This window comes from Canis aureus, chromosome 3, assembly GCF_053574225.1.
Source record: "Canis aureus isolate CA01 chromosome 3, VMU_Caureus_v.1.0, whole genome shotgun sequence".
Lineage (NCBI taxonomy): Eukaryota > Metazoa > Chordata > Mammalia > Carnivora > Canidae > Canis > Canis aureus.
In genome coordinates, this window is record NC_135613.1 from 54,940,112 (window position 1) to 54,954,620 (window position 14,509).

A 14,509-nucleotide genomic window follows, 5' to 3' on the forward strand; every position below is an offset into this window, starting at 1 on the left:
ATTGTTTTATTTATTTATTCATGAGAGACACAGAGAGAGAGAGACAGAGAGAGAGAGAGGCAGAGACACAGACAGAGGGAGAAGCAGGCTCCATGCAGGGAGCCCGACGTGGGACTTGATCCCAGGACCCCAGGATCACGCCCTGGGCTGAAGGCAGGTGCTCAACCACTGAGCCACCCAGGGATCCTCGGCAGAAGGTTTCTATGACAAAGTGTGAGTGTTCATGAGATTGGTCCTTCCAGCCTGGAAACACCCTCAGAGCCCTTCCTCCACCTGGAAGCCAGCCTGAGAACCATGGACTATTCGAGGAACTTGAGAGCAAAATCCATTCATTGAGATGATGAAGCTCAAGGATCACTACACCAATCAGGGAAAGTAGAGAGAGTGAGAGGCATGGGAACCTGCCCTGTTGCCACAGGTGGACATTGCCTGCCTTGGCTCCCGTGTCCACTTCCGATGCCTGACTTTGCTGAGATGACCCAATGTGTTTTACATTCTACTTACCATTAGGTTTTTCTCTGTGATTCTATCACATCTGGTTCAATGATTCTTAATTTTAAATTATTTTAAATAGATTTTAAATTCGAACTGAATTTTATTTCAATGTAAGGCTTACTATAAATCATGAGATCCTCATGTTTTTCTGTCCTCTTCGTCTCTTGTGCTATCTGCTAGCTAGTCATTGGTTTGGGGAACTGGCTCCACAGATCCTGGTGCTCCTATAACCGGGCCAGTGATCTTGGTCAAGTCATTACACGGGACCACATGGAACTGCCATTTTGGTAAGTCAAAAATGGTTGAAGATGATCCAGTCTACGTATCTAAACTCTTCTCTTAGAGTCTAGACCAGCAAAAATGGAGTTAACAATATCATTTATGTCCTAGGAGTGTTTAAAGAATAAATGAGCCCCTGGGAATTCAGGAGCAGACATTAGCTGGTGGGGTTGTTGGCCGTGCTTTACCTCCTGAAGCTAATAACCAGATGGCTAGAGCTGCCAGCTGTTGAACTATGCCCATGGAGGCTGGAAGCTAGAGAAGCAACAGATCCAAGGGGGTTTCTGAAAGACTATAACTTACTCTCTAATAACTGTGTGTCCTGGAACCCAACCTACTCAAATTCGTATGTCTTCCTTTTGAGAATGAGCCTTACAAGAGAGGCTGGGAAATAACAGTGTCCTCTCTCTCCCCCAAAGCCACATAAGTCTCTGAACCCAGAGCCAGCATGTAAAGAACTGCAGGCTATCCCAACCCTGCAGATTTCCAGTCTCTGATGCATAGGAATATGGTACCAAGAAAGAGACATCTGCCTAAGAGCAGGCTTGCTAGCCTTGTAGGAGGCATCAACCACACTGGGATGTAACCAAAGAGTGGTACCAGCTGATTGATGTACAAGTAGGTCGTCAGTTCCGACGGTCTATGAAAGCCTGTATGTAAACCAGAGAAGGTTCCTGCTCATCTTAATAATCTTTTCTAGATGGGATGAGCACTGGGTGTTATACTATATGTTGGCAAATTGAATTTAAATTTTAAAAATGTAATATATATATACTAAAGACCAATTAAAAATAATCTTTTCTAAATGAATGGTTCTCAATGCCATGAAAAGGGCAGCGACCATTACTCATTCAACATTTCTAGTGTTCACTTAAATAATAATTTAGTCATTACTCAGTTAATAATAATTAATGCATTCAGTTCTCACATCAACACCACAAGCTAGGTGTATTATTGTCACCTGACGTGAGGAAGCTCCAGCTCAGACCAATGAGGTAACTGGCCCAAGGTCACCGACTGGGAATTAGAAGAGTTCGAGGCCACATTTGGCTGGTTCCAAAGCACAGACTCATAGCTGCTTCGTAAGCACTCACTTACCAGCTTTAAGACAGGTTTTCTTAAGTGAATCTATGAAGGAAACAAGTGATGGTATCATAACTCCAGGGGTGTGCTGGCACACTGGAGGTCCAGGATGGGGGGGTGGGGAAGGCCCGATTTGTAGAGTTTGATGATTTCTATATGGTAAATAATTGGATTATGGCTGATTTTGACATACTGATTCCAGAATATCTAACGATGGGCTTGCAGGAGCCGGTACGAGCCCACCCCAGCACACCACTGCAGGTTTCCATTACACTGATGAACAGATCAAGGCCCCAAGACATCAATGTGACATGACATGAGGCCACAGAATTCATAGCTAACCCTGAATTTGAACCTGGAACCTCTACAAAAAGACCACTGGCCGCTTCCACAACTCCGTTTGTACTTACCATCCTCAGGAAGAAAAGAAGGAAGCATCACTACCAAACACATGGGTCAGGCCACCTTCTTGATGAGCAGAGCGTTCTTGAAATTTGATCTATTTGATCTTCCCTCCCCCTCCAATGTTGACACTATTGGTAGGGCTCTCCATCTGCTGGATGGATCGAATTGGGAGGGTCCTAGATCAATGAGCAAAGAAATGGGAAAAAGGGAAGAAGAAAAAGGGAGTATGGGAGATTAAGCAGAGATGTCAACTCAGGTGGAAAGTAAATGAGTAAGAAAACAACATTTCGGGTGGCCACAGCAGTGGACACCAGCCGCTCTGTCTGCCCGGCTTCCCATCTTATGCAAAGAGCACCTGCGCTTTCCTCCTGGGGGGTGGATGACATCCATCCGTGTGGCTTGGCTGGAGCTGGCTGCATCCCCTGGCTCCTGAGGTGGGCTTGTGGCTGGGGTCTGATGTTAGAGTGTGTGACACGGCCCTAGCCACCCATGCCCCACGCACCTGCACACCAACCCATTCAAATACAGCCTGTCGGAGGGAATTCTAGGATGTGGCTAGAATGACAGGAACCGGGCCTCGGTGGTTCCTGTGTGTGCCTGTAAGTCCTCTGCTTGAAGAGTGTCCCCTGGCTGAGACCTGCAGCCCCCCACCAACCTGCCTGAAAGAAACTAGGAGTCTGGTTAACTTCAAAGTGATTTCATGAGCACCACTCTTAGTATTTTTTTTTTTTAAACAGATTTGCCGGTCGACTTGTCAACATTTCAGTTCAGAACATTCCCTGCGTCGGAGCCACTTCGGTTTCGCCAGGGACAAAAATAAATACAGCCCCTACATGGGCTGGGACGGCAGACAGATGAAGTTATGGGATCTCTAAAAATGGAGTAAACTTTAGTCCATTTCTAAGACAGTGGAACGGAAGGCTTCGAAACCTCCAGAATCCATTATATGTCAATGAAAGTATTTATCTGGCTTCCTTCCTATGAATGCCTCTCACTAGCCCTCTTGGGATCTACCCTCTGTCACCCTACAAGACTGTAAACCAGCTTGTTCCAAGCACTGGAAGGATCTTCGGTTCTCAGAGGATGAATGGCTTGAATCCTCCACTGGCAGCTCGGGGTCCCAGTAACGGTGATAACTAGTGTTTGCTATTTAGCTCATTTTGTGCTCTCAACCACCTGATGGATCAGGTCCTATTATCATCCCCACTTCACAGACAGGAAATCGAGGCACAGAAGAGCTAAACTAACTTCCCAAATTCAAATAGCTGGACGGTGGCAGAGTGGGCTTTGAACCCCAGCTCCTGCCAGAGTCTGGCTTCTCCGTGCGTGTGCGAGGCAGCAAGTTGAGACTCAAGGCTGAGGCGGAGGGAGGGAGGATCTGGTCCAATGTCAACCTACCGAGGTAGGAAGGGAGACCAGGGGTGAAGTGGCCTCGCAGAGTCATTCAGTTACTTCATTGGCAGCCTCATCCAGGTCCTTTCCTCTCTAGTCCGAGGCGCTTCCCTGTGGCAAGAGGGATGCCGTTAGGTTGGGTGTGAGGCTACCCAAAGGTCAGGCCAACCAGGATCTCAGGAATCCTTCCCTTCAGACCAGAAAAGTCAGACAGGGCTGAGCGTCTGCACACACAGCCCCAGGTTGGGCCACCCTTACACATGCCTGGAGAAACTCAGCTCCTGGGGGGACCCACCGGGGGCTCCCAAGTCGCTGCTCAGACCACGGCCACTCCCGATATAGTCACTTCAATCCAAGGGAGAATCCCAACAGTAGTGTCCTGATCTGAGAAAGAGAATTTCCCTGGATTTCCATCCGCCATCCCATGAAGTCACAGAGCCTCTGTCCTGGTCCTGACCATAGCATGTACATCTGTGTCCAATCCCGGGGCCTTCCTTTGCAGGAAATATGTGCCCGCATCACTTGAGAAGTGTTTGGAGACCATGAGGACCATGAAGATGAAATTTAATCTACAGCCAAATAACTATGTCCATAGGTAGGGAAGACATTCCAGAATGCAGCTGTAGAAAGCCAGAAGTGGATCATCCCGGGGATCATTTCCAATTATCTCACACTCAGGTTTAAAGCTGGTAGGTGAGACCCAGCTCTGCTCACACCCAGCATTTCTCCAACCACCTTGACATGTTTCTTTGGTGGGGTTCATTTGCCACAGGCAGGTGTCAGTCTAGGGAGAGCCTTTTCTGCACAACCCCAGAGACCAGGACTTGGAAGTGAGTGTATGTAGCCTGTTTCCACCATGAATGCAGGGATTACACACAGCTTCTTAACTTATCCAGAGTAGGGCTCTTGTTAGAGACACCCCCACCCCGTTTTTTAAGATTTATTTACTTATTTATTTTAGAAAGATTGAGGAAGAGCATGAGCAGGAGGGGCAGAGGGAGAGAGAAAGAATCTCAAGCAAACTCCACACTTAGCGTGGAGTCCGACATGGGGCTTGAGCCCACGATTCTGAGACCGGGACCTGAGCAGAAACTAAGTTGAACACTTAACCAACTACGCCACCCAAGCACCCTGAGACCCTTTTCTTACATTGTCCATTCAGGTAGAAAATTGGAGTTTGGGGAGAGCTGTCTGAAGGACCAATAAAGCTTACAAGGAACCCATCAATGCTCCAACTTCCATCCACGTCAATGCCTCAAACCCTGTCCAATTTATATGAACCGTGACTTCCAAAAAGAGGGTGCTACAGCTCTATTTCCCTCTGAAATTTTGCATACTTGTCGGAAACTAAGAAAGCAAAGTTTAAGGAATAGACCAGTTTTCCTAGAGGCAGAACCATTAAATTAAGATTCATTCTGGAAGGATCAAAATCCTTTCCCAGACCCTTATGCTCACAGCCTTTCCTGCCAGGTCCCTGTAGAGGGGGAAGCAGGCTCAGGGAAGCGGTGCAGATAGAGCCACCAGGGTCCATGTGCCATTGCCTCTTACTAAACCTCCAGGTCCGGTGCCAGGGAAGATGCTCAAGCCCGAGGTGCATCATGGAAGACACCACTCACACTTGGGACCTGCTCATGGTATCCAAGGGCATTTTAAAAGTTGAGACCTTCCAGGGGAGAAGCCAGGGGGTGGGCATCTGGGTCATTATCACCCAATCCCTTAGAGGACAAAGGAAGGGAGGCTGAGCTTAGAAGTGCATGGAGCCAAAGATGACAAATGAACATCAACAGCAGTGAAAGAACCAGGAAAAGCATCAGGATTCCTCGACTCCCATGACCCCAGAGGGCACGGACAGCCACATCTTCCACATTGCCTGAGATTAGTGGATTCACAATTGAGAACCTGGATGTCTTTTGAAATGCAAGCACACGGGTCACCTGGCATACACGTCGCCCTTCCAGGCCAAGTGGCTCAGTCCTCCTGCTTCAAAATCTCTTATAATCTCAGCTTTCCCTACCTTGGAACTGTGTTTCTAGGTAGTCTTTCTCATGGGCACCTGGGTGGCTCAGTCAGTGAAGCTCAGGCCATGACCTCAGGGTCCTGGCATTGAGCCCCATGTTGGGCTCTGTGTTCATCACAGAGTCTGCTTAAGATTCTCTCTCTCTCCCCCCCTTCTCCCTCTGCCCCATCCTTGCTTGTGCTCTCTAAAATAAATAAATCCTAAAAAAAAAAAAAAAAAAAGAGAGAGAGAGAGTAGTCTTTCTCAGTAGGAAAAAAAAAGGACCTCATTCTTCCTTCTTAAGGGAAAAAAATAAAAGTGGCAGGGACATACCGATGAGTCACGCAATATGTATGAAGGAAAACTTAATTTTTGGAGTTGGATGTCTTGTACAAATGGTTCCCAACAGAGAGGAATATTTCTAGAAAACAGACTACACACAGACCCAAAGGCCTAGGGTTGGGCGTAGCAGCTCCCAAGTAAGCAGTGACAGGATATTTGTCAGAACTGCTACAGAGGAGTTCAAGGAAAGCTCAAGGAAACGGAACAACTATCGGTCTGTGGGGACTGGCTCACACTCTCGGGCCTCCTAAGGACTAATCCTTTAGACAGAGAGACCTAAGGGGACTTCTGTGTCTTTAGGAAACATCAAGTCATCTTATTTAAAGTTTCAGAAATAAGGGAACCCTGGGTGGCGCAGCGGTTTAGCGCCTGCCTTTGGCCCAGGGCGCGATCCTGGAGACCCGGGATCGAATCCCACATCGGGCTCCTGGTGCATGGAGCCTGCTTCTCTCTCTGCCTATGTCTCTGCCTCTCTCTCTCTCTCTCTCTGTGTGTGTGACTATCATAAATAAATAAAAATTATAAAGTAAAATAAAGTTTCAGAAATAAAACAAGTCATGACTTTATATCAAAAGCAAGGAGCCAAGCCGACACAGCACTGGTTGGGGCGCCTGCTGGCTCACGTGACTCTTGCTCTCAGGGTTGTGAGTTTGAGTTTCACACTGGGTGTAGCAATAACTCAAAAATAAAATCTTTGGGGGACGCCTGGGTGGCTCAGTGGTTGAGAGTCTGTCTGCCTCTGGCTCAGGGCGTGATCCTGCAAGGAGCCTGCTTCTCCCCCTGCCTATGCCTCTGCCTCTCTCTCTGTGTCTCTCATGAATAAATAAATAAAATATTTAATAAAATAAAATAAAATAAAATAAAATAAAATAAAATAAAATAAAATAAAATCTTTGGGGTTAAAAAAAGATCATTTGTTAAACTTGAATAACTCCGAGAGCCATCTGCATGTTTCACTGATGGACCTTTATTAAAATTGTACATAGATGTCATACTTCATTTTTGTTTTTGTTTAAAAAGAACTTCCTCTACTCCTAGTATCAAAATAGTTCTCTTTTTTAAATACCTTGAAAAACAGTAATACAATTATTTTGTTATATAATAAATATCTTCCTAAAATCGCCACCGGTTCTGCTCCATCTCTCTCCTAGATGTTTTACGGTGTTTTGGGCATCTTGAAGGCTTTATCCCAGAGAGGCATTGCAGATTTGAAAATGAGAAGCCAATGGCAAGAAGTGATGGGATGTCCGAGACTCTTGTTTATGAGGCCTCCCTGCAGAGTTACCAGCTGTAAAGCTGGGCCACATCCGAATCTCTCTTTAGGGCATGTACTCGGGCCTGTGGAATTAGGGAAATAAATCCAATCTTGCCCTGAACCGGTAATGCTGACGCAACAGCACCCTCTCATGGCCTGCAAGTATAAAAGCACCCAACGGTACAGGAAGGTATTAGGACATGCTGTGTTGGAAATCTAGAGGTGGGTACCAAAAAAAAAAGAAAGAAAGAAAGAAAATAAATGTATTTTTCAGGGGTCACAAGACAACCGGCTTTCCGAAAGCCCACTCTCGACACAAGCTTCTTCCTGCGGCTCCATCGTGAGGAGGCCAGCTTCGCACGAAACTGGAACACGCACCATCAGAAGCTGGACTCAGGTAACGTTTTCTTCCGACTTAAGGAAAGAGTGTGGTACTTCACCTGTTGCAAGGTGCTCAAGGGAGGGTGCTCTCCGGGAACAGGTCTGTGGGATGCGCCCAGGGCACCGGCCCACGCGGGCCTGCCGGCCTTGCGGGGGAGGCGGAGAGAGCTGGGTGCCGACCAGATGTCCCTCTCCAGGCGGCTGGCGGGGGCCCTGGGCAGGCCGTCCCGGAGCTGGAAGGAAGGAGAGGGGACTCGAGCGTGCTCACCCACCGCCGGGCTCAGCCTGCCGCTCACCAGGGACACTGGGGACGCCTGTGGGGCCACCTCCGCCCTGTCATGCTTGTTCTCCTTCTTCCAAAACACAGACCTCAGCAGGGTGAGGGTTCCCTGTGGGGATCTGTCGGTTTCCATGTCTCTGCCCTCCGCGTGGGCCCTCATCCTGGCTAAGGCACTGTGGCGGCCGTCTGCGCTGCTTCTAGAAGATGCCGCGGTGCTCAGAGCCTCCTTGGGGGAGGGTACCCTGCTGTGGCTTCCTGCCTGGCCACTTCCCTTGCAGTTTGCGGTCTTCTGGCCCTCAGCTCGGGCTCGTCTCTCATCCCCCACCGAGGGCATCACCGGGAGGGGCAGGTCAAACTCTTTGGGCAGCTTGATATCCTGACTTGCATTTTCCGTGGCTTTCCTCGCAGTGTTGGGACCATCTGAGATTCCAGGGGTTGCACAGTAGTTGGTGTGGCCCGAGGGGCAGGGCACTCTGTCGCTGGCTCGCCCACTCTCTTCCCCCCTAGCCGGGCCGGTGGCTTTTGACGTCCCGTCCTCGCCAGCAGCGCCTGTCAACAGCGGCACGATGGACTGGCTCGTGGATCGGGGCCTCCGCCTGGACTCCAAGTATTCCACCAGCTCCACGGATGCACTGAGGGGTTTCTCTCTGGGCCTAAGAGACCATCGGAGGGGCATGGTCTTGAACAAGGCTCCCTGCTTGGCTCTGGAAGGTGGAGGCTCCTTCATGCTGATGCTTCGGCCTCGTACACCCCGGACCAAAGGCCCAGACTGCAACCCTCCTGAAAGAGACACCAAGAGCGTCAGTGCCCGAATACCCCTCCGGCTGCAATGCGTGACTACAATGCCTGTCATCTAACAGACAGTGAGCGAGCATTCCTGATGCACTCAGGCAGCCCTGTGCTGGGAGCTGGGGACAGAGCGGTGAGCGAGACACTGAGGTTCTAGCTCTTGGAGGCATCAGCATTGGCACCATGTCCCATGGAATCCTTTTACATATTTGAAGCCACAGGGCAAGCCAGTTCAACAAAGGCAGCTGCATGCCCAGGCAGCACCGACTCCTGAGAAAGCCCAGTCTCAGAGGCATCTGGCCCTACGACTGAACACCATTTTCATTTATATCTAAATATTTGCATGAAGCAGAACGCTCAGCAAAAGTCCCTCCTTCTTCCAGGTCAAATTAGGTGCTTGTACCTTTCAGGGGCAAGAATCTCTGATATCCTATCTGTGGGCTTAAAAAAATAAATGGTGCGTTTAATTTTATCAGAGCTGCCACTTACGTCTTCTTTGTGTGTTTTGCAACATGTATATATGGTTGGAAAGACAAGTTTGATATGTGATGTCGAAGGAGAAATAGTCTAAAAAAAAACAGTGTAATCCCAGCTGAAAAAATGGATACACGTGTGTGTGATGCATGCATGTGAAAACATACAAGTATGGAGAAGTAAATACTAAAATGACAAGATGTCGAGGGGGACATGGGATGATGCTGTCTATGTATGACTGATTTTTAAAAAATTCTTTCCTAAATTTTAATGTCTCTAAAGGGAATACACACATAGCCATGGCTGTATGTTTCTCCTGAGGAAAGAGTCACTTATGAAAACAATTTCGTTTACAACAGCATCAAAAAGAATAAAATACTTCAGAATTAACTGGGGAGGTGAAAGACTTGAATAACAAACGCTACAAACATTAGAAAGAAATTAAAGATGACAGAAATGGAAAGATATCCCACGTCCATGGAAGGCTCAATATTGTTAAAATGTTACCATTCCCCAAAGCAATTGATCTGCAGCTTCAACCCAACCCCTATCAAAATCCCAGTGGGGATTTTTGCAGAGACAGAAAAACCCATCCTGAAATTCATCAGGAATCTCAAGCGACCTCCATAGCCAGTTACAAAAAGACAAATACTGCATGATTCCACGCATGAGGTGATCAGAGTGATCGAAACCAGACAGAAATTGTACAGGGGGCGGCCAGGGGCTCAGGGAAGGGGAGAGCGTTGTGTTTTTGTGAAATGGGCAGACTTTTAGATTTACAAGATGAAAAGAGTTACAGGGATGGATGGTGGCTGTGACTGAGTCACAGCACGAATGTACATAACACCACTGAAACATGCATCTAAAAACAGTCAAGGGACTCCTGGGTGGCTCAGTGGTAGAGTGGCCACCTTCAGTTCAGGGCGTGATCCCTGGGTCCTGGGATTGAGTCCCGCATCAGGCTCCCCACAGGGAGCCTGCTTCTCCCTCTGCCTGTGTCTCTATCTTTCTCTGTGTCTCTCATAAATAAATAAATAAAATCTTTAAAATAATAATAATAATAATAATAGCAACACACAATCACCTGTCACTGTACCATTATGCTGCCTTGATGTATAAGATGCCTGTCATCACAGAGGAAAAAAGTCTTCACCCGCACGACCCACATGGTGCAGGGACAGTGACATGCATTTAGATAAAGACCCAATGTCAACCACACTGCCTTTCACCCACACCTGACACTCTCATCAGTGAGGAGGAGAATGACCCCCATGAGCGAGGACCACCGCCACAAAATGCCTCTGTCAGCACCACAGCCAACTGCGACGAGCTAGATGCAGAGAGATCAGAGGTTCTCAGGGGACAGGTGACAGCTCAGGGTCTGCAGGCAGGGGAAGCGTGGCACACATCATCGCCAGGCTCCTGGGGAAGAGGTGATGGGAAGGCAAAGTCCACTGCCCACCAGTGACTGGAGGGGTTTGACAGCATCTCTCAGAGGTTCCTGGGGAATTTTACCTGCCATGGGTCATTCTGGTGGGTTTTTTTTTTTTTTTCATTCTGGTGGTTTTTAATCATTCTTCTTTCATTTGGTATTGTGTGCCTTAAAGCATTTCCTTAGATCATTACAGCAAGAGACACACACAGTTTCACCCAAAATGTTTTGCAGCTTCACTTTCGACGGGCCTTGTCATTCCACCATTAAGTCCCCATCCCTCAGGGGAAAAGCAATATGCTGGGGTCTGAGACACACATGCTGTTGTTGCTGGATTTTTTCCCCCTTGTCTGCCACCCTGGGAAGGGCAGAAAGCGAAGCTTTTATTGGGAGGACAAAGCTGTGACTTTCAGCTTTTCAAAACGAGATGACACAGCCTGCAGCCTGGCAGGTGGCGAGGTGGCTTGGCAGCATGTCCCCTCTTCCCGGCTGAAAGGCCTGGGGCAGCGGGGAGGTGCGTTGGCCATGGGGCAGAGACAGAAGGGACAGGAGAGCACTGCTCACAGACATCTCCCTCCTGGGGGAGGGGACAGTGCTCCCCTGCCCCTCCCGGGGGGACCTCCTGGAGGCAGGGAGCCGGAGGCAGAGGTGGCTGGTGTTCAGAGATGCCTGAGTGAGGGTTCCCTCTGCCGCCCTGCCCTGGAACCTGTGGCCTGGCCCAGGCTCAGCCGGCTTGAGAACCTGGGAGGACCTGGAGCCTTAAACCACATGGAGGACATGGAGGGTGAAATCCTCCCTTAAGATCAGAGAAGCCTCAGAGCCTGCGCGATGGGCTTCCCAGGTCCTGCGAGGGACAGATGGCACCTGTACAGCTGGCAGGCTCCGCCCCCACCCCCAGCCCCACCCGCAGGCCCCCCCCAGCCCTGCCCCGCCCCCGTGGCCACAGCCCCGCCTGCACCCCGCCCACATCCATGGCCCTTACCCACAGCCCTGCCCACGGCCCACCACCCACAGGCCCCGCCCACAGCCCCATCAGCAGCTGCACTCCCGCCCACGGCCTCCCCCATACCCGTGGTCCTTACCAACAGCCCCGCCCACACCCACGGCCCCATCAACACCTGCAGTCCTTACCCAGAGCCCCAATGGCACCTGCAGCCCCGCCCACGGCCCTGCCCACAGCGCCACCCACACCCACAGCCCCATCCACGGCCCCACCTGCAGCCCCACCCATAGCCCGGCCCACAGCCCCTCCTGCAGCCCTGCCCATGGCCCCGCCCACACCTGGCTCCGGTAGTAGCAGATGCTGCCCTGAGACATGCCCCCATATGTTCCTATGTGACTTTTTATCTGCCGCTAACAAGTCGGGCATCTCTGACCTCAGGATGCGTGCTGCCCACCCCCTGCCCATTCTTAATCCACCTGCAACAGGACCAGCCTCCTGGTCCAGGTATCTCAGCACATCCGAGGCTTTCCACTGTGCCTCTCACAGCCACCTACTACTTACACCTTCAACAGACATGTAAGGAGAGCCTACTGAGTGCCAAGGGCTGTTTTCAGTGCTGGGTATATGGCTGTGGAAAAAAACACACAGTTCCTGGCCCTGTGGGGCCTGACAGCAACATGTGACATCGTGGGATGGAGTGCTGAGGGCTATGACAAAGAATGATGCGGGGTAACCGAGGAGTACAGCGTAGTCAGTGGCTGAGGAGTGAGGAGAGAGGAAAGCTGAGTGAAAAGAGAGGAGGATGCCATGTGAAAGATTGGGGAAAACAGCCTGCAGGCAGAGGGAGCAGCAAGTGCAAAGGCCCGGGGGCACAAGTGAGCTTGGTGGGTCAGGGAAGCAGCAAAGAGACCACCATGGCTTAACCAAGGGAGAAAAGTTTGCCCACTAGGGGTCTTCATCTTCTGAGCCCCCACTTTAATTCGGAGACATCTCTGTCTCTGGTTGCAGAGGGCAACCTGGGACAAGCCTGACCCCCAGACTTTCCCCGGGTCCCCTAGAGGGTAAAGACAAGCTACACGGCTGAGCTGAGCCTTGTCCAGCTCTGAGACTAAGCTAGTAGGATGAGGGTGGCGAGGGGAAAGTGTGCCTTGGCAGGCCGAAGCCACCCCACCCCATCATTCCAAGAATCACCTCCACTCAGGAGAGCATGGAGAAGAGCCCCAGTGGGCAGAAACAGAAGAAACAACACACAGAAGGGGATCAGGGAGTCAGAGAACCAGCAAAACAGGGCTCTGATGAAGTGGAACAGACAAAAGAGAAGCTTTCAGGGAGATTCAAGGATAGAATGAGAGGGCTGACAAAAGGTCTTCTAGGTTTTAAGATGCAGTAAATGCTTTGAAGGCACGTGGGTCACTGTTGAGACTCAAATCCGTGGCCAAAAAGACAAAGGAAGCACAGTGTCTCACACCTTAGAGCAAGACGACCAAGAGAAATCGCAGGGAAAAGCTAGAAGACCCTGGGAATGGACCCAGGGGACCCACCAGGCAAATAATAAGAATTTGAAAAGTCAGAGAGACAATAATTAAACAAACAAAAGAACAATTTCCCTAAAGAAAAGCCTGCATCTGTAGGCAGACAGGTTCTGGGGGTTCTAGGTGGGGGGTGGGGTCGGAAAAAAAAACAGACCTGGGCATACTCTGTTGGAATTTCTAAACTCCAAGGGCAACAGCTTCCAGCCCGAAAGAACAAGTGGTTCTCATGTAGGAGGGGGGAAAAAAAGGCGTCTCACCTGCCACCCTGGGGCCTGGCGGGCCGTGGGAAAATATCTACAGACACCAGAAAGGGAAGGATTCTAACCCAAGAGTCCGCCGACCAGCAAAGCTGCCACTCACTCCCTGGTCAAAGAAAGTATTTGTGCCTATGCAGAGGGAGGGGGTGTGTCGCCCATCCCTAAGAAGAACTTTGGCCAAATGTTAAAGAATGAGAATCCAGATCTCAAGACAGAGGGGGACGCAAAGAAGACAGGTGGGTTTTCACTGGAGCCCGCGGCCCGTGTACCATGCAGCTGCATAGGGGCAGATGGTTTGGGGATGGGGAATACAAGGTGACATTAGAGCATTTGGGATCTGGGAAATCACAGCGTTCACAGCCTGAAACCGAGTGCTGAACCACCTCAGAGAATCTAAGGGCCAGGAATTGAAGTTTGGGGCAGGGGAGGGGTCCTAAAACAGAGCAGAGGGAACACGTGAAGGCATTTCAAAGCGCTCGCTCTGGGTGGGGAAAAGGAACTGGAAGCATTCTTCGGTCTCATCTCACTGCGGGGAAGGACGGCAGGCAGAAATGAACTACAATGGCACACGGAATAGGAATGACCTGGCTTCCCATATCCATAGAACAGGAAGATGCATTTGATGGCACACATGGGAGGGAAGGATAAGGGAACAATTCGCAGGATGGAAAAGGCACAGCAGAACTTCTAAACAGACAAAGGAAGAAACAAAGAGCCACATGACCAACTGGGCATAAATAAGGAAAAAGAAAACAGAAATAGCAACAACAAAAAAACTTTCTTAATGAAACAAAATCAAGTTTATCATTGTTAGATTGAATACCAATGGACTGAATGCTCCGCTTGTGAGACAGGCTCTCCGTTTTTGACATTGAAAAAAATAACAACAAAAATAATAAAACTGCAACATAGTGTTTACTAGAAACCACTTAAAACTAACTCTAAAAGAAAAACTCATAAAGCAAAAGGGAATGGCAAAGTGATACCAGGCAAATGCAAACAAAAAAGGAGGAAGGGGTGGAATGATTAATCTTGAAAAAAATAGAATTTTATTTTTTAGAATTTATTGATTATTTTAGAGAGAGAGTGTCCATGAGAGTGGAGGGAAGATCAGAGGGGGAGGAGAGAGAGAATCTCGAGCAGACTCTCCACTGAGCATGGAGCCAGACATGGG

General features: G+C 49.5%; 1 protein-coding gene across 1 annotated transcript in view; it reads right to left on the bottom strand.

The window, feature by feature from the left end:
* Nucleotides 1-6,937: 6,937 nt before the first annotated feature.
* Nucleotides 6,938-14,509, bottom strand: part of USP43 (ubiquitin specific peptidase 43) — a 50,308-nt gene continuing 42,736 nt past the window's right edge. Inside the window, exon 15 of the mRNA XM_077883068.1 lies at nt 6,938-8,688. Coding sequence (XP_077739194.1) covers nt 7,628-8,688 — 1,061 coding nt within the window. The 3' untranslated portion in view covers nt 6,938-7,627. The remainder of the gene's footprint in view (nt 8,689-14,509) is intronic.